We start from the raw sequence: 27,597 nt of genomic DNA, 5'->3' as shown, positions 1-27,597 counted from the left end.
ACCCGGGGTTACTTGTGGCAAACTAAGTCCCTCGTTTGAAACCGAGCTGGGCCGGAGGAAGGCTGCCCTTTGCAGCTTCACTTCCACCCTCTGTGCCCCGACAGCGCGCCCGGGCTCGGAAGCCGAAGCCCCCGGGCACTGGCTTGGGGCAGCCCCGGGGGATCGCGGATCTCTCTGTGTCTCCGGGCTCCAGCCCGCCCGCCTCGGGCTGCCGCGGCGGAACCGGCGCGGGGCGGGCGGTGCGTGTTTGTGTGTTTGTGCGTGTGTGCGTGTGTGTTTGTGTATGTGTGTTTGTGTGTTTGTGTGTGTGTGCGCGTGTGTGTGTGTATGTGTGTGTGCGTGTGTGTGTGTGTATGTATGTGTGTATGTATGTGTGTGTGTGTGTGTATGTATGTATGTGTGCGTGTGTGCGTGTGCGTGTGCGTGTGTGTGTGTGTGTGTGTGTATGTGTGTGTGTGTGTGTGTGTGTGTGTGTGTGTGTGTGTGTGTGTGTGTGTGTGCGGGCGGACGGGCTCTCTCCGCTGCAGTACCGCTCCCGGCCGCGCACCGGCACAGCCCCGCGGCCGGCGGCCGGGCGGAGGGCCGGGCCGGGCCGGGCGGCGCGGGGCGGGGCGGGGGCGGTGCGGGCGCTGCGCGGCGGGCGGCGGGCGGCGCGGGGCGGCGCGGGCGCGGCGGGCGGCGGAGCCGCGCGGGGCGCTGATGCCGCGCGGGGCCGGGCGCGCCGCGGGGCGGCGGGGCGCGCAGGGCGGGCGGCCACGGGGCGCTCGGCCATGGGGCGCGGGATGCGGCTGGCGCTGCTGCTGCTGCTGGGCGCCGCCGCCGCCGCTGCAGGTGGGTCGCGACCGGCCGCGCTCGGCGCTCTCCGTCCTCCGCGGGCGTGCGAGGTAGATACGCGCCGCGTGTGCGTGTGCGGGTACGCGCGTGTGCCGGAGCGTCCGCGCCCGTGTGCGCGGGGTGCGCGGGCGAGCGCACGCACCGGGAACCGCACGGGCGTGTGCGCACCGCGCTCACACCGTCGGTCCCTGTACGCACGTGTCCGCACACACGCGTCTAGGCACGCATGCATGTGCGCGCAGGCCGGGTGCGCGGGTGTCCGCACATGCGGTGCTGTCGGTACGCGGCGTGCGCGGGCGGGCGTGCAGAGGCAGGGGCCGGGATGCGCGTCCCCCCTGCCGCAGACAAAGAGGGGTCCGGCCGCGCCGCACCGCGCTGTGCTGCGCGGGGCCGCCCCTGCCCGCGGAGCCTCCGGCTGGGCTCGGGCCGGGGTTTCGGGGGTGCCGCGGGAGCGGGGCCCGGCTGCGGAGCGCTGCGGGTGGCAGTGGCGGGGCGCTGCGGGCTCCGCAGGCGCTGCGGGCGGCGGTGCCCCGAGACGTCGGGGTGCGGAGAGGGGCGGGCAGGGTTTCCAGAGCCCCTTCCCGCAGCGAAAACACTTCGCGCTCAGAGCTGCCCGCAGCGGGGTCCCGCAGCAGACACACTCGGGCATAAACAGTTTGCGTAACGCTTCCTCGGCCGGCTGCAAGCCGAGTGCCAAATTTCTTTTTTAAAAAGAAGAAAAAAAACTCTGATGGGAAACAAACATTTAAGCAGGCACAAGATATAAACGAAACATCACAAGGCATGTGTTGCTAAAATGCTTAAGCAGGAAGCATATGATTTTCCATGGATGTTTTCCCAGGTGAGTCATGGTACTTGCTGCACGCTCTTACTCATTACTGAAGATCCCAGTCCGGTGGCATGTACAGTAGATAGAATGGGAAGATTTAGTTGGGCAGATGCATTAAGTGCAATAGGGAAAAGCACCTTTTCCAGTGCTGTGGCAGACCGGTTGTGAACTTGTGACTGCCAGCATAGAAACCTCTATGCTCTCAGTTTGTCCTTTTACTGAATTGCTGTGGCAGCCAGTGTTGCACTAGAAAGCTGTCACTTTTCATAACATGAAGTGCCCTGCATCGGTCATGCAACTCTTTTCCAATTCAAGTGAAAACAAACACCCTTTCAAAGGGGGTTTCCTCTCCCCCCTTTCTGCCCCTGGGACCCATGTTCATGTGCCAGCAGCATTTCTCAAACCCTGCTGAAGCCAAGGTCCCTTGCCCCAGATCTGATCCCGGGTGAGGAAAGGATCCGTAATGCCCGAAGACAACTGCGGTCAGTGACCGTGCATGACCAGGGCTGGAGCATACCCCGAACTGGGAGCAATCAAATACTCGCAGCTCCCGGGGTCTGACATGGGATTTTGTAGCCAAGCTCTCGCAGCTGGGCTCAGGCAGAGCCTTGTCCCTGCCCTGGGGCCATCTACCACAGCCCTACCACCAACTGCAGTCACAGGGAAACCTCCCATTGACCAGGTCCTCCTCCACTGCATTCCTGGAGGCAGCAGTCTGGTGTGCAAAAAACAAAAGGACTTGATGAGCACAAACAGTGATCTCAACCTGTCTGATGGTGCTGACTGAGCCCTGCTCTTCCTACCGCTTCCCAAATCTGCTTTGCAATCCCACAACTGAGGGAACCGCAGTAAATGTTCATCTGTTTGTGTTGCGGCCAACTGCACTGTGTTACACGTAAGCCAAAGAATCCAGGAAAGCAGCCAAAGACATAAATTAGGCCAATACTGGCTAGCCTAACTGATAATATGATAATAGCACTCAACTTACCTACCCCTCAGGAGAGCTACGTAGGTTAGTTAATGTTTATACAGCGCTTTGGAAAGGATGTTCAGGAGTTGTAGGTGATATTACAGTGACCTTACAGTTCTATTTGTTTACTTTTCTGGAAAAATATATATTCTGCACAGTTACTATAGGTAATCTCCACCACAGCTTTACCAGCACACTGTAGGAAGCTAACTTGACTGAGCATTTCTTATTCACTAAAATTTTCCCAAGACTGCTTACCCAGTGAAATCCAGAGACTGGATTCAGAAGTGCCTTATACTGGGTGTGTAGCAAGCAGTGCTCCTCAGCTGTTCTGAGGAAATGCTATAGGAAATCCATATAGAACTTCTGTGGTAAAAATGGTTTTTATCCAGGGTGCTTCTTGAGGAGTGGGAGAAGTGGGGGTTGCTGTCAGGCTTGGAAGGCTTAGCACTGCTAGTGCATAACACAGCTTAATTGCAACTATGACACTAGGCAAAAGCTGAATAAGCCCCAGATAAAGGATTTATTGGATGCTAAACTGAAATGACCTTCAGACATAACAAAAATGCCAAGAAGAAGACATTAATTGGTGCACAAAGCTGACTGTGTATGACGGGCTTGGTGATAAAGAAGACATTATGCACCTCAGATGCTTTGACCTCCACACATATAAGTCAACAGAGATTTTTTTTATATTAAACAATTCCCCAAATACTGCTTTGACCTACTCTGAAATTTATTAATAAAAAAGTTGGAGAGCCCCTAATCAAGCATTGCTGCACCAAGAGTTACATTGATTACATGTGAGAGTTACATGGTTTAACATTAAAGCCCATGGTGATTTTATTTTTCTTTGACTCTGTAACTGTGGATTTTAAAATTGACAGGACTTCCAGAAAAGCTTGGACAAAAACCACAGAGCCTCAGCTGTGTGGCAGCTTGCCAGCATAATTTCAACCAAAACTTTTTTTTTCTTCCACTTACCAGCAACAGCCTTTCCAAACTTAAGCCATGCTACAATTAAACACTGGTGTCAGCAGCAGTTTCTGATTGTGGGAAAATTTGCGGCAGGGATGGAGTGGTGGGAAAGGGGGTGAAGACTTGAGGTCCTTGCTGGCAGGTGATGTTCCTGTGGGCTCTCACAGCCCCGACACCTGGTGTGCTGCACGGTGGGCTGGGTCACACAGTGCTGTTCCCCATGGCAGTGTCCTGGCCTCGTGGCAGCATGCTGCCTTGGCGGCGGCTTCCCTTTCTTCTGCTGTTCTCCACTTGCCCCGGGCCCCCGGATCCCTGTGGAGACCTCGGGGCAGGGGGAGCATGGCCCTGAAGCCTCAGGGCGGGAGGGGAGGGCGTACTCCTGTCCCTCTCTCTGCTGCCTGCTCTGCATCTCCTGATAGGTAGGAATCTTCCCAAGCGCAGGGAAACCCTGAAAGGTTTTGGGGTGGCTTTTTTTGCTTCCATAGACACACTGAGCTCCGCAGAGGGGAGAGCCGAGCGCCACACCGTCCCACGGCCCCCGCAGGGCCCGGTGGGTGCCATCGGCACACGGCTGCGGCGGGGCAGCATCCCGCCAGCCGCGGGCCGCCTCTGCTCGGACGGGCTGAGGCGCTGCCGCCTCAGGAGCCGCCTGCAGCCCCGCTCTCTGCCCCGCAGGTCTGGGCGGCGCGGCGGCAGCGAGCAGCCCCTGCGAGAAGGCCTGCAACCCTCGCATGGGCAACCTGGCGCACGGGCGGGCGCTGCGCACCGACACCTCCTGCGGCCGCCGCGCCGCCGAGCGCTTCTGCAGCTACAGCGAGGACGCGGAGCGGCGCTGCCGCCGGCCCCGCTGCGGGCGCTGCAGCGGCAGCCACGGCGGGCTGGCGCACCCCCCCGCCGCCATGGCCGACTCGCCGTTCCGCCGGCCCCGCACCTGGTGGCAGGCGGCCCAGGATGCCCCCCGGGAGACCATCCGCCTGGACCTGGAAACCGCCTTCTACTTCACTCACCTCATCATGGTCTTCAAGTCGCCCAGGCCGGCTGCCATGGTGCTGGAGCGCTCCCAGGACTTCGGCGAGACGTGGAAGCCTTACAAATACTTTGCTGCTAACTGTTCGGCCACCTTCGGGCTGGAGGATGATGTGAGGCAGAGAGGAGCCATTTGCACTTCCAGATATTCGAGCCCCTTCCCCTGCACTGGAGGAGAGGTAAGTGTGCCTGGGCTGGGACCAGGGAGCCGCTGCTCCAGCTCCCTTTCTCTCTGCACCGTGTTTACACTTCGTATTTCACTACACCGGCATCTCTTTTATTCAATTTCACAAGGTGAAGTAACGTAATTCATTCCTAGGTGATGTAGGCACCGCCCTGCCTCTTGCTTTGCTGCGTTCGCAGTCCCTCTCATTTCCAAAAAACTCCTTTCCTTCCACCCGGTGAACCCCGCTACACAACTGCAACCTGGGCACGTGCTGCTGATTCCTCAGGAGCGCCAAAGGGAAGGAACGTCGCTCTGGACAGCTTTCTCCAGATCTTGCAGTCCTGTGGTTTTAGGGTGATGCAAATCAGTCTGGCCAAAACGCAGCTATGTTAAAATGAATAATCACCAGACTGACTTTTAACAGTGACTGCCTTCGCTGAGAAGGAGGCACGTAACCAAAGTAGCTGCTACTCACCACACACTGAAGTATGGCTCCCATAAACAAGGTTAGCCAGGTAATTCTAAAACTAATACCTTGTCTTTTTCCCTGTGCACACAAATACACGTGAAATTCGGACGATTTTCAGTATCAGAAACAGCAGATAGCAAGTGATGCCTTTGCAGGCGCTACCAGTAGTACTCTCCCCAAGGTGCAGTTCCATCCCCCCGGGCTGGGATCTTCCCCTGGAGCCGCGGCCACGGGGCCGCCCTCCTGTGTCCCCCACTCGTGGGGACGTATCCCCGGTCACCAGCTCCGGACTTTAAAGGCTGCTCCCTCTAGTGGCCTAATTTATTGAACTTGCGTGAAAGCTTAATCAAACTTTAAATTTCTCTCTGGCCTAACACAGAGAAAAGATAAAATCTGGTTGGTGAATCAGGACATCACCTATGTCATTGCAGTTTCTGCTGAGAACTGGTTTTGAGGTGAAAGCCCGATCCTTGGAGACCAGCATTCATTGAGAAAAATCATGTATTCAGACCCCTTTGCAATCACTTGTGATCATCTCTAGCCATGCTCTGGCTAGGAAGGCACTCTCTGGGAGGTGCTTTTTCACTAAAGTGCATCTGTTAGCTGAGTCTCAGGAGGCAGCCAGTATCTTGCTGTGGGAGAAGCCACTCCATGCCCTCATCAGCTGAGAAACAAGGATCTCCAGACCTGTCAGACAGATCCAGGGTGACTATTCCATTACATTCTAAATCAAATGGTGAGAAAAAGTGCTGCCTTTCTTTTCTCGCCGTCCTTTGCTTGTGCTCCCAAAAAGCTGCCTAATCTTCCTTTCAGGGTGCAATATATAGAGGGGCTTACGAGAAAGGTGGAAAAAGACTTTTCAACATGGCCTTTTCTGATAGGACAAGGGGCAAGAGTTTTATACTGAAATCAATTTAGATGGGACATAAGACTTTTTTTGATTATAAGGGTCATGAGGTACTGAAACAGGTTGCCCAGAGAAGCTGTGGAAGGCTCATCCCTGGAAGTGTTCAAGGCCAGGTTGGATGGGACTTTGAGCAACCTGATCTACTGAAATACGTCCCTACCCATGGCAGGGATGTTGGACTCAATTCTTTGAAGGTCTTTTCCCAGCCAAATAATTCTGTGGTTCTGAATCAGGGCTAACTACAAAGTAACACCTACAAAAGAAAGGATGTATGTACACCACTGAGCATTTCTCAGTCCCTCTGTACTCGTGCCAGCCTCTGTGTCCCACCACCTGAATCATAAAGTTATGCCAGCCTGTGATGGATGGAGAAATCTACAGTTCTTAGGCCAGCCAGTGGGGTATATGACTTGCATGCTCCTTTTTTAGCTTTCCAGGGATTTTCACTCAGGACCAAGAAACCCAGGGCATCTTACAAGGCAGTATTTGCCTCACTGGTATTGGGTGCCCTGTTGCTGGCATCCTGGTGCACTTTTCATTGTGGTCACTGCACACCAGGATGGTGCTGTCCCTGCACACGGGATGGGAGCTCTGCCAGGAGAGAACCTGTACAAATCCCGACCTCAGGCTAGCTCCTCTCTGGGCTGGTGCAATCTGGGGACAGTACAATGAAGGTCTTGTGTGTAGAAACCAATGCCTGTCTCAAGAAGAAAAGTAATTTGGTGCTGTTTGGTGCATCTGCAGTAGCATGCTGCAAAGAGAGGCTATGTACTGAGCTTGCTCCTGTGGGACCTCTTCTTTTGGCATCCCTTTAGTCTGTGTTATTGCAAAGAAGCTATAAAAGTCAAGAGCATTTAATTGTTCCAAGATTTAAACAAATACTGCATCCAAGGGGCTGGAGCTTAGAAGATTTTGCTCACATGGTACACTTCAGTTTCCTGCACTTAACACCACTTTTTACCTGCAAAGTAATAGCAGCAGCTCTCCAGATGGCAAGCCTGCATGCTTAGCAAATATCACATTTAATTTATTACAGTGTGCTGCATTCCAGCAATTACTAGTAGCTGCCAATAGCAACATGTATCTGACCTGAAGAAACATCAGAATTTTTTGTTCTGTTTGGAGTTATGTTGTGCTTTACTCCCACTTTGGTAGCACCTAATTTCAGACATATGCAAACAGTAATTTCACTTGAAACAGTGGTTTCAAATATGCAGTCATCCAAAATGTCCATGTCTGAAGGGTATTGCTCATTACTCTGAAGGGTATTACTCATCTTCCTTAAAGCACAACTACAAATTCTGTGAGTGCCACTGGGTTTCTTTTGCAACTTTTTAGATTTGTTTTTTAACTGGGATATAACAACTGTAACCCATGATCCAAACCATGTGTCACGTTGTGTGCTGCTTTCTCACACTTCAGACATTTCAATGCCACATGTGCATTTCTGGGCACAGCATTAAGGGCTTGCAGGATTTTGCAGGATGTTGCAGGATGTTGGGGTCTCTCTGCATGGTGCTGGCAGCTCACTCACTGCTGTCTGTCCCCTTGGATGAGCAGTTTGTCTCACGTGATTCACCCCAAATGTCACTGGAGTTTGGCACAGAGACAGCAGCTTGTTGAGCTGGTGGCTTCTGGGTTTACCCTCTGTAAAGAACAGGCAGTGCTGATCCACCTGCATTTCTGCTGATTGTTATGGTGCCTACCAACCCTGACTCAAGGCAGAATCCCACAGTTCTGGGGCTTAGGGCCTGTTTTCAATATATCACCCGTCTTAATTTGGGTCAAAGGTGTATCTGCTTCACTTTTTATTAAAAAAGATCAGACTTCTTGCATTCTGCCCTCATCATCATGAGTCATTCCTTAGATGCCTGCTTCAACTCTTATGACAGAAATCCTCCCTCATTAGAATTTGCCATGATGTTGATCTTGAGGAGATTTATGATAGTGTAGAAAACAAGCTGCCAAGTCTCTAGGTTCATTTCAAAGACCCAGACCTCAGAAATGCTGAAATGGCTCTGGGAGATGCCTTTCATCCTTCTGTAGCAGTGTGACTCTGGGCTTGCCTATGCAGTGGTGGGACTGGGGTGCTGGAGAGCTCTGGGAGAGTGCTGCTTTTGGAAGGCTGCAGTCACCTCAGCTGGGTGCCACCTCAGCAGTGGGAGCCACACAAGGCAATTATGTCACACGCCATGCGTGGCACTTGGATGGTCTATTGATGGGTAGAATCACCCCATCAGGGGATTGCTAGGTCCCTGCTCTTCTTTGCTACCTGTCCCTAATGCTGCAAGTCCACCAGACTTGGCTACCTCTGATGTGGATGCAGTTCCAGCCTGAGGCAGCAAGAGATGGAGGATCAACAGCCCAGGGGTGGGAGTAGGAAGGAAAGGACAAATCTGGACAGAAGTGCCAAGCAAAGAGGTTGAAGGCTGTACTGATGTCAGGAGCACTGCGCTAAAATGCCCTGGGTTTGGTCTAAATAGTTTTCTTGGTGGAAGTAAGCCTGAGTTCACAGGTCAGCATGTGCCCAGACACCTCAGGGGCTCTGCTGAGCTGAGCCCCATGCCAGGGCAGCCTGGCTGCAGTCTGACCTCACGCAAGGAAGAACCACTGTTTCAGCAACCAGCAAAGTAGTCAGTGATTTCTCTGCAGCTACACAGAAGCCAAACAAACCAACGGAGCCTCTCCTCAGTAGGGAACAGAAAGGAGGCAGATGGTGGGTGCCCACCTCCTGCCCTGGCATCCCAACCTTGGTACAGCCAGCCTGGGTTTCCAGCAAGCTTCAAGCATCTGCCTGTTTGAGGAGTTGGATTTGCAACATTGTGAAGGGGACCCATTCCCATGTCAGGGAATAATTTCGGATCAGCTGCACGCAGAGAGGTCATTATAGACTTCCCCTATGTTTAATACAGTGAATGAATTGTTTCACAACAGCAGTTTGTTAAGCATAGGCAGAAACCTCATATACAGTTAGCCTTGTATCACCAGTGTTTTAAGAGAAAGGCTGTGGCCAAGTTTTAGCCTGAATCATACAAAAATGCTACAAATGCTGAGTATTTTCATTGTTTTTCAGGGTGTAACCCTTCAGCCACATTATTGCAAGGGAAATCAGAACTGGATCCACCAGCCAAACATAATCTGATCTCAGTAAACAAGATGCAGAAATAAACTCTTTCAGCTTCATGCTCAGACAGGAATACTAATTTTACTAGTATGCAAAAAAGGCTATCTTCCCTCCCATAGTTCAGATTATATTAATATTTCCTTTTCAACACACTAATCTTAAAATTATCCTTGGCTAGGGATCATTGTTGAGGGCTCAAGGGGCCCTTAGCAGATGTTAATTCTTTAACTGTGAGCGAGAGTGACTGTCCACTCTGCAATGCAATTATCTCATTTACTTTACATTCCCATCTGTGGTCAATTCAGATTAGCTCGCCTGAGTGTCCCCATTTAGACAAGCTCCAGGATAAAAGGGCTTACTGAAGCAGAGTCTCCTTGACAAGATTTTAGTAAATTAGTAACTTATTTTAGTGTTCATCTATGCAGAATACTGCTAATAAATCACTTGGAGACCTCAGCTATTGTTGCTGTTTGCTATTTATAGAAGAGGCATATTTGCAGTTTGACTATATTCCAGCAACAAATTCTAACATGCTTTTAACTTTTGAAGCATCACATTTCCACTGTTTTGCTGTGGGATGCGTGTCTTACTGAGCATTTTATTGATCTCGTGCCTTCCGTAGCGGAAAAACCTCCCTATGTTTTGCCTTTCTCTGTTACTGCATGCAGCCTGACTTCTTCCATGAGGATTTGGACACCAGTCCTACTGGTTTTACCTGAAATTAGCTGTGTAGAGCAGAAGTAAACTGTGTATTTCTACTCAGAAGTCTGACCATGACAGTGAGTGGTTGTAACACTCGCTGCTGAAACTAAGAGGAGGTAAAGACAGTCAGTAACTTTTATATTTGAGTCCTGATTTTGGGTTGTAGAAACTTCAGCCTGGTTGGCCTTTTTCACCTTGTAGGCCAGAAAAGGCTTGGTTTCCAAGCTTATCATTGTTGTCCTTAACTTAAACTACATTTTAATTGTGCTGAGGTTCTTCAAGGATCTTGTGGGTAACAGGAGATTTGAGTTCAGTCACTTGCAGGGCTCCACAAAGAACCTGGGCAAATATGCAAAAATAATCTCAAAACAGCCAGGGATGTCAACCCATTAGGCTGCAAACACCTTTTTAAATTGTCCTGTGCCACTGGCATCTGCACAGAGAGAAAGCAAAGGCCCAAACTGATGAGAAGGAAAGAGGAATCCTGGCAGGCGTTCAGCAGTGCTCAGGACATGTGAGGACACAGCTAGGGAAGTATGTTTTTAAGTCCCATCTCTACACTTTGTAGAACTTCGCTTTGTAGGAAAAACACTTCTTTAAGAGTGTCTTCCTGATCCTCCTATCTTTGGGAAAACAAACAAAATTGTTGGTCTGTTCAGAAATGCCATGTGCAAAGGAGAGTCTGTTCAGCTAGGCGTGGCTGGGGAGATGGCCAAATCTTGTCCAGCTGATTTATCATTAAATCCAGGAAGACATGGGAGCTGTTGTTTCACAAGCACAAGAATAATGATTCATAGGGGAATAGTCAATGAGATGAAGTAAATGAGGCTGGGCTGGAGTCAATAAAATTATCTAGGAGGCTTGAAATCTCAGGCTGTGGCATCTGGCAATAGCAGCACACTGGCAGGACACCATCTCACACCAGCCACCTTGCTGATGGCTGTGGTGAAGTGCATCTCTTGGTTTGGTCCTCAAGCTTTCCCTCCTGCATGGGAAAGCACTGTGCGGGGTTTCCAAGCTGGTGCAAGTTTCCAACAGGGGAGGAGGGGAGATTTTCCCTTTAAATAATGTGGCAGCAAAAAGCCAATCAGAGGAAAATGGGAAACTTTAGCTTAGTTTTCACCTGGTTGTGACAAATCCCACCCCCTCTCCCACTGGCCATCCTAGAGGAGTGGCATGTCTCCTTATGAGGCCTCCTGGATGCTCAGCATCTCTGAAGGACAAGGGCATGTGAAGAGCAACATGCTTCTCCAACCTGCCCCATGATCCTTTGCATGATTTCTCCCGTTACAAGTAGCCCATAGGATCGTCTCCTTTTCTTCCTGGATTTCCCAGTGCTTTGGCACTTGGGGTTGGATTGGCCAGGCCTTGATATGCAGCCGCCTCTGGGATGGAGCACAGCCAGTGTTTAACAGTGCATATCAGCAGTCCCCTACTTGGAACAGCAAGTTTCTAACAACTGCTTCTGGATCGACCTCCAATTATGGCTAAAACAAATTATTCTTTGGAGGCAGCTTGGCCAGTCTGTGAAAGGGGGGATATTGTAGGCTGCCAACAGCAGGAGGGAATGGGTCCCAGGGCTCCAGGAGACCCTTTCCAAACTTCTTATGTAGGATGTGGAGAGCACTGTACCCACAAAAAACAAGAGGAGTTTGGGTAGGCAGAATTTAATTCTCTAAATTGGCATCTGGCCTTGTTAGCGGGACTATTGCTTCCCTTGAGAAAAGTGCCACGGGATTTTAACGGTGCCTCCGGAGCCTCTCTTCAGGCACTGCACCCCACTGCTTCATTTCACAGTTCATTTTTGGCATGAAGAGAAGGCTAGCTCACTTATTCAGCTCCCAGTTCTCTGGCTGGAAAGTAGACTGCCATGTTTCTCATTGGGATTCCTGGATACAGATGGTTACATGGGAAGCATGTAACCTAAAGCAATGTATTGACATGTCTCAGAAGTTTTGGATCAAAAGCTCGTTTGAGATTAATTGCCACGCAACAGTGGGTGTCAGTGTGAGATACCCAGTCTAACATTCAAAATCCTACACAAATGGTGAAGTTCTCAAATTCTCCATGGGTAACATTTTACAGGAAGAAAAGAAGTTGATGTCCAGAGCCCAGTTTACTCGCTGCATAAGCTTTGAGTCTTTTATCACCAGTCTCTCTGCGGCATCCCTCATTCCAGTAATCAAAATCTATAGCTATGGCTTGAAAGAGGGGTGCTGCTTCTTGTGGCCTTTTTGACAGTGTGCAGTTACATATAATTCCAACAAGTGTTCTTTTTCCTAGAATTAAGTGTATCTCATGGTAGTTCAAGCAGACAGTCCTATAGACACAAAGCCTTTTCATTATAAACAAGAGCAGTTGAAAAATATTCATGGAATTGTGTTACTCACAGGCTGAAAGAAAATCCCCTTGATCCTTAGTACCACTGCAGTTACTGAAACACTAACCTGCTGCCTTTCAGGCTTTTGCAGTGGTGTGTTGTGCTCAGAAGCTGTCAAAGAGGTTATTCTGCAGCTCTGGGGAGTGAGCCAGCTTTTCTTACAGCCCTGCCAATGAAGAAGCAAGTCCAGTCCTTTGTCTGGCTCTTTGGAGGTAGCTCCAGGTTTTTTTTGGTCCTCCATATGCACAACAGGTACTGCCGGCCGGCCAAGGCTGAGAACATAAATCTTTTATGGGGATGGGGAAAGGAGGGGAATTGCTGGAGGGATGAGTATTTAAATACCATCTTTCTTGCTGATGGCTCAAAGGACTTCATATCATCAGCTGAGATGCGCTGGCGCATTTTCCTGACTGGGCCAGCACAGCCCTGGAAACAGTGATTCTAAAGATGAGAAAAAGCAATAATTTTATTAATTTTCCTTGATAGTCCATAGCCAATGATATCATGCATCTGGAGGGTTTTGTGAGCCAAGAAACTGAGTGTTTCTATCTGATGAGCGAAAGTAGTGGTTAAACAAAACAGAGCCATTGTGGAATAAATTATGAATTATTGGAGAACTATTAACTGGAGATGACAAAATCCAAGAGGTTTGAGCTGTAGTGAGATTTTCCTGATAAGAACATTACTTTTGTGATCATTGATTGCATGAAGACAGGAATGACCTAGTAGTGTTTCATTTTCATCTAATGAAATTGTGTAGTTGAATGTTGAAGAAAAGCTGAGAAGATGTCTCTCATCTGGCTGATTATTGTCAAAGATTTCAAGGATCCTGGAGAAATTCCAAGGGTCTTCCCTAGTTCTCCTTCTGCCTTTTCCAGCCCCTCACTGGTCAGCTGCCACATGTGAGTTGGAGCATTTCTTGGATAGGTTCTCACTTTTGAGAATGGCAGAAGAATGCTTTGAGATGCCCAAAAGACAAAAGTTACCTTGGTAAAAATTAAGGGATGATTATTTGAAATAGTTGGATTTTCCTCCTTGAAGTCTTTGTAAGATTGTATAATTTTTGGATGCTGAGGCAAGAGATTATTTGTCTTGATTTATGTGCTGTAAAAGGCTGCAGAAAGACTGGAGGCATGGGTCAAATTCTGTCTTATGTCAAATTATATGAAGGGTCCTTGTTAAGGCTGCTGCAGGAATGCCATTTCTCCAGCATCTCAAGGAGCTCAGGGACTGCTGGTGGTGGTACACAGTGGCTTACTGTCGTGGTTGCTCGGGGATGTGATTGAGTGCCAAACACTATGGCCTGCAAGATTGCAATGCCCACTGTGATGTTAGTGTCTTTGATGTTGGCAATGCAGGTTTTCCAACTTCTATTGCTGTTTCACCTCATCCAGGTGATGCTGAAGTGCACACCATGGGGCAGTCAGACCTCTCCACAAACACAAGAGGCTCTTCTTCCCTGCAGTCCACTTGGTCTGACAGACAGAAAAAACAAAGAAGTGTTTTAGAGGAGCTGGTGGGTAATACCTGCCCAGCTTAGGCTGATGAACTTTCCACACCATGTGATTTATTTGCAGCGTCTGCCAAAAGCAAATCTGTCTTTTTTTAGCCTAGGGTCATTGCAATGAACACAGCACAGGGATGCACATTGGCTTCTCTCCTAAAATCTTATTGCTCAGTGTGGTAATATATTAAATAAGCCTGTCTTGTCAGTAGGAAGTATCAGCACTGCAGCCCTATCAGCCTTCTCCACAGGAGTAGTAGTCCAGCAGGCTTAAATTTGTGAAGCAATGAGATTGTTTTCTTAAAACTTTCAGGAGCTTAACATTTAAGGTGTATCTCCAAAAGGTGGTTGAAGTTAGTGGTTTCAGAGTTTTTAGAGTGGACTGATGGACAGGGACATGGATACACATGGAGTGTATTGGCACAGGGCCCATTCCTGTAACAAAATATTCCTCTGCAGACACAGCCGTGCCCTCCAGGAAGAGCCAAGGTTAGCCTGGCAGACTTTGACCACACTGATGCAGAAAATCCCAGAAACTAAAATACTGACCATCAGGGTAAATGAGCACAGAGCTGCACCCTCAATACTGAAAGTGGGAGACAAAAGAAGATACCTGCAGAGTATATGTCTGTCTCAGAAGGTGTATGAGGACACAGAATCTGCTGGCTGTTGCCAGCACTAGGTCTGGTGTTTAGACTGTGCATCTGACAGCAGGTGTGCCTGAGCTGCTTCTGTTAAACAAACCAGGCAGCTCCTGTGTCTGAGGCTTCCCATTGTATTAAGAAAAAAAGATCCCCGAAGGTGTCAGGGCAAGTAGGACTGTCCACGTTCCCCAAAGGTACCAAATTAGATTCATTGCGCCAGCTTGAGTCTTGCACAGCAAACCTTGAAAATCAAACCATCCTCAAATGAACAGTAAGACAGGCTCACATCAGTCTTCCCTGCACGGGTTGTGGTGTGAGAAGTGTAATTACTCTTTTCTGGGAAGGCACAGGGGGACAGCTTTAGCTCCAAGGTTCCTCTGCAGCACTGAAGGTGACTAAGCAGGGATGTGGGAAAGAGGTGTGAGAATGCTCTCTTTGAAGGGGGAGCACCTCACTGGCATTGCATTTCTGCAGCTAAATTTACATCCAGCTCCATCAACCAGGCCTTTGTGGCTCTGATGAGCTTATTGCTTCTAGTACATTTCTTGGGTGGAAGCCGAAAGCAGACACTGTGGCAGGCTGACAGTTGGCACACATATCGTGTCATTATTAATATTTTTGGTTACACATTTCCACAAATGAAATTGCTCTGGGATCTTTCCATAATGTTTACCAAGAGAATTGACTACCTATAACTTTTCCATCTAGTGAGCAGGAAAGTGCCACAATAAAATATCCCTATTAAGCCTCTCTGAACAAGAACCAGCCAAGGCTGAAAGCAGTTGCCACCTTTGGGTAGTGCCTTCAGGAGAGTTCCTGGGCTCTTGGATGGCTGGGCTGGCTGGAGGGAGGCGCAGGGGGTGGGGTGCAGGCAGGCAGTGGCTGGGGGATGACAGAGGTGTACCATGCAGTGGATAGAGCATGGACTACCTCAGCTTGTGCCATCGTTTGAAGTGAAAGCCAAAACCTGTGAGCACAAGCAGATGTGAGGCAATGCTGGGCACACAGCTGGGAATCCCAGGGCCAGGATATCAGAGATAAGGGCTCACTTTCACCTCAACCCCAGCACCAGGCAAGTAGTGCCTAACCTCAGCTGCTTGTTGTGCTTGAGGTAAATTTTTTGGGAGGCAAAGGGCTGAGGTCCTGGGTGTGCTGGCAGAGCTCCACCACTGCATTTACTGCCTACATTTTCAGAGGCTTTCAGAGTCCAAGCACTAAATAAATCAGATCACTTCCAGTGACGTGGATATTCCACAGGGCCCCAGAATACAAGCCAATTAAGCACCTTTATTTAGTGTCTACATACCAAGAATCACTGCAGACTCCTAATGCAAACCTTAACTTTTCAGTTAAACACTTACTTAGACATCATACGCCCTTTTGTAAAGTGGTGCACATTCCTCATTTTTTTGCTGTCTATCTGGATAAGACAGCAAACTTTGCATTCTTTTTATTAATACTATTTTTTTCATTTGTTCCTGTAAAATGCATTGAAAGGGAAAAATCTACCAGCAAAAATCAAATAAATCAGTACTGAATTTATCTAATGCCCCTGAGCTAATTACATGAATCACTAATATGGATGTGTCATTGTTGTAGAGTAATTATAGATATATTTTCATGCATCGAGGTCAGACAATACAGGGTAGAGTTCATCAGTCTCTTTTAGAAAGAAACCACACATCTCTTCATGCAATGTTACCACCCTGGTTTTCATTTACAATCGAGTAAAAATGTGGTTATGTTTTTAATACTTGTTAATTGCTTTTATTTCTGCCGTATTCCTGTTTGTTGACTTGTTCCCATGAGTATATGCGTCTTGAATCTTCTATCCATTTGTTCTCCCTGTTTGTAATTTATTGATGTTGCCATGAACCGTCTCCTGCTGCCGTCCTGGCTGAGGCCAGGCTCTCAGTTGGAGGTTGGAGCATGGCACCTCTGTCCAGGTGCAGGGACCCAGGGAACAGGCACAAGCATGGCAGCTGCAAGACTCTGTGCAAAGCCTCTGTGCCTGTTTCTGAAGGTCTGTGAGGAAGAACCTTTTTGTGGATCACCCGTTCTCTTCAGTGTCACAGGCATTTGTACCCCCAGGGTCCCATTCCATTGCTCTGGACACTTGCATCTTGACGAAGGTCCAGGCCCTTGCAGCTGCACTCAGTGGAGGTGGGCCTGTGACTCATTGAGAAACCTTTGCTCTTGGCAAGTCTTTCATTGGTTTTCTTGACTTCAGCAGTCTATTTTGACTTCACAGTCTATTTTGTTGCAGTCAGAATCATTCATTAGCATTTTCCTTCCCACTGTGGAGATATATATAAAGATGTCCTTTTATTCCCTTTCACACATAAACATATTAGGGTACTTCTTGCAAAGGGACTTGATGTATTTATATATCAAGGTCATTGTGGTGCAAGTGGTTACTTGAGTGCACCACGTCCATGGCTGCTGCTTTATTTATATACAGGGCTACATTACTGCATCTGCAGAAGGGTGAGGAGCTCAGGCTTCTTCTGCCACTAGAACTTGTGAAATAATCAGCAGAGCAAGAGTTGCTCATGACAACCTATAAGCAAATCAAAACCCCGTGGGAATTTATTAGAGGCTGTCTATGTAATGATGTGACCAAACTGCAGACAGCTGCAGTGGTCTGGCTGAAGAAGAGAGTATTTTTACTCCATGGCATGTGCAAGGTGCTGTGGGACAGCTTATCCAGTTCTGCTCCCTTGGAGTGGAGTGCGCTTCCCTTGGGAGTGGAGTGGGCTTCCTCCTACCACCAACATGCATCGTACTAAGAGGGTCAGGTGAACCCAATCCTCCTGAGGCACAGCACTGACTTTCCTCACTCAGAGACTGCAGACTACAGCTCCTATTTGGCTGTGTAGAGAGACCACCACCATGCCAAAAAAAAAAAATCTCTGTGCAACTTTTAAATCACTCCTCAATTGATGTTCCTTCATGCAAAGGTTGCTTTTATAGCACATGGGATCCAATAGCATCATTCCACATGTCACAGAAGGATCATTACCCCAAGGACTAGTTATTTTGTTTCTTAGAAGTTCAATTTGCCTCCTGGTTTGTGACATGAGTTATTGCTAGATACTTAATTTTAAATGGAAGCTGAGATAAAGATTCAGTTCCTGGGATTGTATTTAAGAATAATTCCAAATATCATAAATGTTTTTGTGAGCTAGCAACCCGGGGAATGAAAACATCTTTCTGATAGAATATAATATGGATGTAAAGCACAGAAATACTGTGTTGCTTCAATGTCTTACTTCTAACTTGTTTTACAAAATATAATATTTTAATTAGTGCATACATTTCAGAGCTGCTGGTATAAAGATCAGGGGCTCCCACACTGTGCTATCCTACATGGGGCTATCATACTGCATAAGTCACATTGTCTGCCTAATGTTGTGATGCCAGGTTTTGATGTTTTGTTAGAAGGCCTTGTACACAGAGATGGAGACTTGAGTGGAAAGACAGAAGCCTGGTCACCCTGGGTGCTTACTGTTGAGGCTTGCTGCCTGCAGAGCGGCTGGGGACCACTGCCCAACAGAGTCCTGGCTGGACAGTGGCACCAGGGAGACAATGGGCTTGTAAAACCACATCATCAGATGCACACACATGTTGACAAAGTGTTCTCTTCCATTTTTCCTACACCCTTCCTCTACACTGCTAAAACTGAACAATATTTTGGTTTGAGGAGACCCCTGATTGCTGTAGCTGGGAGTTGTCAGAAGAACCAGAGGTGTGAAAACCATGGTTCATTAGTAGAGAGGATGCTGAAACCCTGTGCCCATCCTATTGGTGGGACAATTGCATGGAAAAGCGCAAGAAGAGGTAAAAGCAGGAAATCTGGGACTGCCTATGTGTGTGTGTGTGGCTGGGCTGCTGGAAAGCACAGGGGTGCAAAGCCATGATAGCTGTGTAAGACCAGTGTGGCCCCAGTGATGTGCAGACTCCTGAGACCAGCTGGGATAAATTATGTTAATGACTGAACAGGAAAGTCTTGCTGGGAAACACATCCTTATCCTTATTATGCAGTGTCTGAGGGCTTGTAGAATCCCAGCTGAATCTGCTGTGTCAGAGCAGAAGATTGCTATTTGTATAATGTCCTACATATTATAATGACCAGTTAGTATTTGGTTACAGGGGGGCTGCTGGGGTCTGGGATGGAGGCATGGGGATGTTTACTGTCCTGGCAGCACTGAGACCAGGCTCACTCTGTTACAGGGCTGCAGGGCACAGCCAGAGCAGCACAGGACAGCCAGCAGGGAGCAACTGAGAGCCCACAGCCCCTGGGAATTAGATAGAGTTCATGTTTAGCATCACTGTTTTCATGTAGCCATAAAAAGAAATGTTTGTAGCATTTTAGGGTCTGAGCAGGAATACTGACTCCCTTGAAATCAGCAGCATAACTCCCTCTGAATTCCACACAGAGAAGATTTAACTCTGTCAGTGCAGAGGCACTCAGGGTTATTGATTTCCTTGCTATGATTGTCTTTACTAGAACCACAAACATCAGTCACATGCATTAAACAGGGATAGATAAACAAGGAAAACTGAAAACATGAGAGGAAGGTCTGCAGCTCCATCTAGCATAAATTGTTCCCATTTATATAGTTTCTCCCCTGCTCTCATCTGAATTAGGACAAAGAAAGAATTCTCTGAGATGCAATTTATGTAATATCAAGAAACCCAAAATACTAGTTTTTACTGAAAGTTCTTCAACCAGCATTTTCTGTCATGTCCATTAAAAGGAAATCAATGTCTTCAGTTTGGATTTTTCCCAAGGATTTTCCCCTTCTGTACCTGAAAGCATCTTGTGTTCACAAAACCACTAGCAAGTAAATGTGATCAGAATGGCACTGATCTAAATTTGGGTAAATAACAAGCCTTGGGTTGAGGTGCAAGACTTGTTGTAATTGGGGTTCACTGGGATTTCTATTGATATCTGGTTTATATTTTTATTTTAGGAAAGAAGAAAAAACTCCGTATAGCTGTGAAAGAGAGGGGGGGAAAAGACCTCTTTTGAAGTGTGTTACTGTTTATTAATACCCGTCATCGGACTCAACATTTCTGCACAAGGAGCATGCTCACCAGCCTTGTCCTCTGACCACCCCTCCCAGTTAACCTTCTCCTTTAGCTGTGTCTTTCTGGCAGAAGATGCTCAGACACCTTTGGGAGGGAGTGTTTGCAGCAGGGCAGTGCAGAACTGCAGCCATGATGCGTTTGCCAGCATGCAATGCCCAGCTGCAGCACGGCCGAGCCCCGCTGTCACCAGCATGCTGGTGGCACCACCCACGCAAAAGCATGCTGCCACCATCCAGCTCCAAAACAAGGGCCAAATCTCCTTCCAGGCTGACACAAAGCTTCCTCTGGCTGGATTCAGGCAGCCCTGGAGAAAAGCCAGGCCTCAGCCAGGAGCAGTGCCAGCAGCAGTGGGGCTGATGGAGGCAGCAGCTGGTAGGCAAAGCCTGCGAGCAGGCCAGCTGGCAGTACTATGGTCATTATTTCCAGGATCTGTGGATCCTGGTCAAATAAAAGGGAAGCCTTCATCAGCTAAAGCATATCAGCTGCTTTCTGTGGAAGGCGTGGATTTAGGGGTAGGAGGCTGTGATCCCTGATAGCAGCAGCAGCAAGTTGATGCCCTGCCTCTCACTGGGCAGGAAACAATGGTCACCTCCTTGCTGCCTGCAAGAGGCTGGCCAGCAGTTTGGGTGGCATGGATGGTTTCAGTGGGGCAGCACTGTAGTTTAAGGAGAATTTAACTCAGTGCTGGGAGTAGTGCATGGAGCCATTCGGCTGCATTACACCCTCAAACACTCAAGTGATTTGATCAAATGTTGTTTATAATTATCATAGTTCATCAAGCTGTCGATGACTGTTCAGTGAAAAACTACTTAACTATTCAGAAAGTGTCACTGTAAGTTGAATGTTCCAATAGCTAATATGTGTTTTAGATATGTTGTTTAATGTCAGTGGTAGTCATATAAAGTATATGCTGTTTCTGATTCCTCATTGTAGGCAGCTAGACTAAAAACTTTAAAATAAGCCTTTTCAAGAAAATTGGCTATTTTTATCTAGTGCTCTCAATATTCAGCTTGAGCCAATATTTACCTATTCAATCAGACTGAAGTTAAAATAAATAATGGATGATAAGTATTTGTTTAAACTTTGGAAGCCCCCCTCTTTCCGCTCTTTCTTATCTCGGTTTGCTTGATTATCAGCTTGCTGTCACTAATTGCCACACCTAATCACTTTTCCACTAGGAAGCAGCCTGGGACTGATAGGAACCAAATATTTGGAAAAGTGAGCTATATTTGTTAAAAAATAGCTCATATTTCTCCATTCTCGGAGAGGGAATGTTAATGAAGAGTCCCCTACTTGCGCGTCACCCGGCAAGGTTCTGGTCCCTGTGCTGGGCCACACCACATTGCAGGGGCACCCACCTCTGATTTGAGTTAATGGCAAAATGTCACTTGACACCCATAAGGTCCTTACTTCTTGTGGAGAGCAACATAAGGGATCATGGGGCGGTCACCCTGTGGGCACTGATTTGGAGGTGGATTCACTGTAGAAGGGGAAGAGCATCATGAGAGCCTGGTGCACACTCCCAGAGAATGCTGTCATTGCCATTTCACCCACAGCCCGCCCTGGGGCTGGCTGACCCCCTCCTTTCTGCTTCACCCGCTGTGTTTCTCTGCCCAGGTGATCTTCCGAGCCCTGTCCCCTCCTTACGGCGCGGAGGACCCGTACAGCGCGGCGGCCCAGGCGCAGCTGAAGATCACCAACCTGCGGGTGCGGCTGCTGCAGCGGCAGGGCTGCCCCTGCCTGCCGGCCAGCCCGGCCCCACAGCCCCCTCCAGCCCTGCACTACGCCATCTACGACTTCATCGTGAAGGGCAGCTGCTTCTGCAATGGCCACGCTGACCACTGTGTCCCCGTCGCTGGATTCAGGCCCAGCAAGGCCGCTGGGGTTTTCCATGTGGTACGTACGCGCACCCAACAATGTCTGCACTGCAGGAAAGCAGAATTTTCAAAATAGTAAGGGACTGTATACAGTGTGGTGTAGGTCCATATCAGTATGCAATATTTGACATGGGATGCCCTGGACTCCAAGCACAGTGAGCAGAAGTGGTCTTTACAAAGGGAGTGGTCTCCATGTGGGGCTGAAGTTCCTTTGTGTCTTGGTGTGGGACTCTCATCCTTCAAAAGTGCTCCACAGTAATTTATTTATTTCAGGTAAATATTTAAAAATAATTAAATTGTTGACACCCACCTTTCCCCAAATACTAACTTGCAATAACACAATATCTAAAGGATAAAAAATGCAGGGCGTTTTGGTAACAAAGAAGGAGGAGAGCTTCTCTGAAGATACAAGGCATCATGTAACTACCGTTGCTTCTGGAGGATTCAAGGATATTGGGTTGAATGAAGGGGTAGAGATGGGTTTTGACTCTCCCTCACAGGCTTTCTATTGCACTTTGCAATACCTTTCTCTGGATAAAAGCTCTGTGCTCTGGTTTCAAGGGGATTCCCATCACAAGAGCTCTGAGCTCAAATTCCTAAGGAACCACCAAGACCTAAACTCCAGGGAAATAAGAGCCACTAACCCATAGGGCAGGTGATGGGCACAGCATTGGCCAACATGTTGGATGCCTGTGGCATGGCATGCCTGCACCCAGCCAGTCCAGGGACACTCACTGCCACCAGCTCATCTTATCCTTTCAGAGCTCATCCGGGCTGGCTCTGAAAACTCTGGCTTTGCTGGAGGAGGAGCAGTGGGGAAAGACAGAGCAGCCAAACATACTGTGCTGAATAATGTTAGACAGAGAAAGATAGATAATTAAAAAAAAATAAAGAGGGCAGTTAGTCTAGGTAAAGAGTCCAGCTCTTTGGGGAGCTCTCATTTCACCTAAATTAGTCTCAGACATGGAGCAGACAGCACGTTTCCCTTCTACTAGAGCTAGCCTTGCAACACCTTGAAAATATACCTGTTTGAAAGCATGCAGCTCTGTGATTGATAAGACTGTTTCAAGTAGCACTGCTCTGCTTTCCGCAGATGTCCCCTGAGTGAAAGTCCTTGAAAGAAGCTGTTTGCTCAGGATTTTTTTTGTGGGATACAATTGCATGGGAGCGTGCCCTGGAGCACCACTGAGAGTTGTAGCAGAGCCTGCAGCCAAACAGGGCTCCAGTATGGCTACAGGCTATGGCAACCACAGTGTGCAGGTAACAGGCAGGGCTGGGCCAAGGAAGCAAGTGCCAAAATCACACTGAAAACAGAGCAAGAAATAGCAACAAACCCCTGTGCTGGCCCCGAGGGGAAAATTCAACTCTGGTTATAAATGTTTATGTGGCAGGAGTCCCAAAGGTGACGTTTGTGCAGTGAGGCTGACTCATTTTGCTGTGTCATACTGTGTTTTACTTGCACCTCATCCTGCATGTCCCGTGAGGGGTGTGCCAGTGCAGGGGTGACATAGCCCCATGGTCTGCAGGGAGAGTCAAGGTGTGGTAAGAGCTTTCCTCTCCCAATACCACCTTTTCCATCATAGAGCTGGGGCAGTTTTGGCTGAGCCTAGTCCGTGCCAGGCTTCTGTGGCATGAGGCTACTGCTGTTTGGGGACTGCAGTGGCACTCACCTTGTGCAACCCAGCCTGGGGTTTGCCAGTGCATTGCACCAAGATTGGAAGAGAGAATTATTTCCAAGGTGATAGGAAGAATTCATCACACACGTGAATGAACAGAAGAAGGACGAAAGACTGCGATGTCTGTGGCTGTTTAGATGGTAGAAGTCAAAATACTTCTGAAAAGAGAGTAGGATTTCAAAGACGGGGCATTTTTATACATTTCAGCTGCAAAATTCACAGAAAATATAATTCTGAAGAATTATGACCAGTCAAGAGGTAGATGGAGACGTCAGTATAGTCTTCATGAACCTCTACCTACCAAGGGTTTTATCAGAACCATCAGTGTAAAACTGAGGACAACAAAAGCAGGGAAGCACAGTATCATGTCACAATATGATTATAACATCTGGCTCTCTTTTTATTCTTGTTTAGACAAGAGCACTCCTGAAGAGTATGCTCTAAGTTAGAGAGCTAACATCAAAATTTAAGCAAGTTTAAGATAATTTAATTAAAAAACCAAACTTTTCCAAAAAATCTGTGTGCAAGTTTTCTTAATCCCCAACTTGTTCTCAGCCTACAGGCAAAATCCTAACCACGGCCTCAGTTGCAGTCCCTGCTCGGTCAGCAAAAGACGCAGATGTGAAATACTTATTTTTCTCCTGGGCTGCTCTGGGTGGTGAGCTGGGGTATCCCAGCAGCACTGGGCACAGCTGCCAGGTCTCAGTCAGATCTCACAAAGTGACCAGAAGCATTTCAGCCACCTAACCCAGAGACCATCTGAGAAAAGAGCGTGGGTATGTAAGAATGCTGGGGGCTGCTGCTCTGGCAGGTTTGATACAGGATCCTGACCCAAGGGGCCAGGAAGGTCAGCCTGGGACATGGGCCCATCTTGCTGCCACAGGATTCCTCCCATTGGATGTATTTTTTTCTTGAGATCTTGGCAATTTTGTTGAGAAGGTGACGGTTTTGAAGGTAAATATTGTGAGTGGCTGAAGTGAGCCACAAATCCACCTGGCCATGAGAAAATACTTACCTGGGACACCCTCAGGGTGTGGGCTTGGGATGCAAACAGGGTGGCTTCATGAACAAAGAGGGGCTCCTTCCCTGGCAGAAGCAGCTCTAGCTTCATTTTCCGGGCTGGGGAAACCTCCATCTGCAATCTGAGTCAAGTCAAAGCAAAGTTCAACTTGACAGAGTCTGATAAGTGATTTGTTTCTGTGCTCTCATCACCGTCTAGCTGCAAAACTGTCCATGATGCTCCTCTCCTCCTGGCAATTCCCTCACTTACCCTTTCTCCTAAAAGAGAATGAAATTTGTGTAGGAAAACTCTGGTTTTGCTTGAGTGTCAGAAATGCCATGTCAGCCTTCAGGTGAATTCTGAATATACAGGTGGAACTTCTGCTCTAGCAGAAGGTATACTTCCATGAGCTCCCCAGAGAAGACCTGGCTGCCTAGGATGGCAAGGGCTGTTCCTCATGGGTAGTATGATCCTGTCCATCCCTTGTTGGACACTTGCGTGCAACAGGCAACTGTCAGGTTGATACAGATACACTTTCTCTTTTTCCTACCTCTCCCAAATTTATTCCAACGGTCACTACTCAAATCTCATCAGCAAAAGCCCAAGGCATACCCAGGAAAAGATAAGCATGTACAGACAGACCTCCTACCATACCATGCTAAGCAGCTGATCACTTCTTGAGCTGCATTACATGGCAAACCACAAATATGAGCAAACAAATGAATTGCCATAAATAGCAGATCCCTCCTGATCTTCAGTGGACATGAGAAAAATGTTTTTTTTTCTCTGATCTGTGGCACAGGAGCTTCTGACCCTTTGCCAGTACCTCTGCACATGGAGCCATTGCCCTGTGTGCTTGCATGCACTACATGCCTCTTACCAGCTAAAGCATCCCTGTGGCCTCCTTGCAGCAAGTGGCATGCAAGAGGAGAGGCAAGCATGGAGGCAAGCACAGAGATAAGTAGGACCTTGCAATTTAGGGCTTCAAAGTGGAGAAAGCAAACCCAGAGATACCTCACCTGGGCTCTGCAGCTCTGTCTCAAGGTGAGAGCTGGAGTTCATCCATCTCAGAGACTCCTTGGCCCTCCCTGAATGTGCACTCCTGCAGCTTAGCCAGCTGATCTCTCCAAGCTTCTTCCATAGTTATGAAGGTTGGGATCCTGGGTGAACAAGATACTCTGCTAAGGCACTTCTGTGTAGTCAGGCAGGGTGAATATTCCCCCCCACTTCGCATGTGGCCAACTCAGTGTCTGTTTTAAATTGTTATCATGCTACTGACATCAAAAGATGTTCAAGGTCTTCCAGAGCAACGCTGACAGAAGCCTATTGTACAAGGAATTAAAAAAACCCCTACTGCACAGCCCCCACACCCTGGACAAGAAGCTTTGTATTCTTTCACAAGAACAAGATAGGATATGAGAATTTTCTCATGCATAAATTTGGTTGTCTGGTGCTTTGGGAAAAGAATACCTCTCCATGTGCTGACAGCCATCAGTAGGAATTGGTTCTAAAACTGGCACAGCAGTTGAAGCACAACACAGTTTAAAAGCTATGGTTAGAGACTCAGTGTGAATGCTGCCATTTTCCTTTGGGCTAGAATCATGCCCATTTCCCATGAAAGCTAAAAAAAAAGAGAGAGAAAGAAAAAAATTACAGTTTTAGCAGTTCCAAAAAGGAAATTCTATTAAAAGCCATTGCCCCTCCCAGCTATTTAGACTGTTTACGCTATCAGGTCTTTGGGACATTGATTTTCTTTTAGTATACATTTGTGTTGGACTCCATATAGTGGGTGAATTCTTACAATATAAATCAATTCATAACAGGTGACTGAAAGCATTTTTCCCTCAGTGCAGCAGTCTTTGTCACTGCCTAACATTTTGGAACATGATAAATATGGGGAAAAGGATTTTATAGGATTCAACTAAAGAAAAAGCCCTACGTATTTGCAATCTGAAAGGAAGCGCTGGAAGGTTATAATTTGGCAACAAAAGACTCTGGAAGGAAGCATGCCCTAGCAACTGTCTTTGTATAGAGAAATCAGTCGCTCGTTTATCTTACAGAAGGCAACTTTTGTAACACTGTTTGCATTGTGCCCTCTAATGACTGACGTTGCGAAGGGGCTGTCAAGCTAAGAAGGGGAACAGTGTGAAAGTGAACTGGGATATAAAGACCCCATGACAAAATGAAAAATGTTATAGGAAGGCCTTGCTGCTTAAATGAGTCAGGAGCTGTGTGAATGCTTAAAGGAGTGAGACATAGTGGCAATTGTGTTTGTGTACTTAGTGATGCTCCATAATGACCCTAGTGGGTACGCCTTACAGCTAGCTGTAAGTTGAGGTGAATGAAAAGGGAAGAAAAGATGTGCTTTTCCCCCCTGTCAATGCACAGGGATCAGATTCTGCCTTCAGAAAGGTGCTGAGATGCTGGAGAAATGCTGAAGGCCAGGTATGTATTTTCCCATCTACCTTGTGTCCCAGCAGAGCTGCTGGGCTGGTTTCTCAGCCCTGTCTCCCAGCTGCTCTGTGGCATGACAGGGTATTTGCGTGGCAGAGCAGTCTTGCAAGTGGCCCTCCTACAGCTCCTACAGACATTAATTTTGCCCAGTGTAGACAGTCCGTTGGCTCTTTTCACCTGCTGCCTCTTCTCCTTGTGTTACCCCTTCTTGACCTTTCTCGTATTTCTAGCTCTCATAGTATTTCTTTATAACTAAAAAAAATACATGTCTACCTATGGGCTGCAAGAAAGGGCTTGCTAGTATCCACCTTTTTTGTTGTTTCCAATGCATAAAAATGTTTGCTGTCATGCTGGAATTATGTAAAAGAAAGAAGATATTTTCTTCAGTGGGATAAAGCTAGGTTGGAGAGATATTTTAATGCAGAGCTGTTTTGGCTGGTAGTAATTGTAATGCTGTTTTAAGAGAACAAATACATCAGCTTGAGGCAAGGTTTTTGAATCACTTAGGTCTGACTTTTCATTAAACTTCTGTGAAAAAGGAATATGGAAAAGAAGGCACTAACTAAGTGGTTGCTCTGAGAAGCAAGCTATTAAGGACTCTGTTTCCCTCTGCTCCCTTGCTTTGACTGTCCCTTTAGCTCTTTAGCTTCTTCCTGAGTCGGTCTGCACCCCACACTCTGCCTGGCTGAGAGGGCTTGAGGCCACCATGAAAGCTGAGGGGACCTTGGAGAGGCAAAGTTTGCTCAGCCCATTTAAGTAGCAGGGCTGTAAAGGCACGGCAGTGTCGGAATTGGGAAACCTGCTGCCTTTTCCAAAGCTTACTCCCAAAGATTGAGGTCTGGGTAGCTGCTTCTGATACAGAAGCAGGGTCAGCCAGGCCATTGCATCCCATGCCTCTGCAGGTGTTCACCCAAACATGAACCCCACTGAGATTACGAGTGCCCAGCCCTGCAGCAAGCAGAG

The 27,597-nt window shown here is 47.9% G+C and overlaps 1 protein-coding gene and 1 long non-coding RNA gene across 4 annotated transcripts in view; one reads left to right on the top strand and one right to left on the bottom strand.

Annotated features, from left to right (window-relative positions):
* The first annotated feature begins 678 nt into the window (after positions 1–678).
* The window catches only part of NTN4 (netrin 4), a 47,445-nt gene continuing 20,526 nt past the window's right edge, over positions 679–27,597 (top strand). Inside the window, exons 1-3 of one of the 2 annotated variants that reach the window (XM_064419768.1) lie at positions 679–831; positions 4,287–4,816; positions 21,245–21,523. In XM_064419768.1, coding sequence (XP_064275838.1) covers positions 771–831; positions 4,287–4,816; positions 21,245–21,523 — 870 coding nt within the window. In that variant the 5' untranslated portion in view covers positions 679–770. Of the gene's footprint in view, positions 832–855; positions 1,676–4,286; positions 4,817–21,244; positions 21,524–27,597 lie in introns of those variants that run through there. The other variant, XM_064419769.1, reaches the window with a different exon arrangement.
* LOC135300385 (uncharacterized) lies at positions 15,664–25,795 on the bottom strand. 2 transcript variants are annotated; one of them, XR_010362274.1, is made up of 4 exons: positions 25,651–25,795; positions 25,200–25,340; positions 24,196–24,458; positions 15,664–16,830 (listed from the first exon to the last, which is right to left on the bottom strand). It is a non-coding gene; the product is annotated as an uncharacterized LOC135300385 (long non-coding RNA). The 2 variants fall into 2 exon arrangements; XR_010362273.1 differs by having other exon boundaries at positions 24,196–24,322.

This window comes from Passer domesticus, chromosome 5 (assembly GCF_036417665.1).
Source record: "Passer domesticus isolate bPasDom1 chromosome 5, bPasDom1.hap1, whole genome shotgun sequence".
NCBI lineage: Eukaryota > Metazoa > Chordata > Aves > Passeriformes > Passeridae > Passer > Passer domesticus.
The sequence above is the reverse complement of the archived record's forward strand: the minus strand, read 5'-3'. Positions and strand labels throughout refer to the sequence as shown.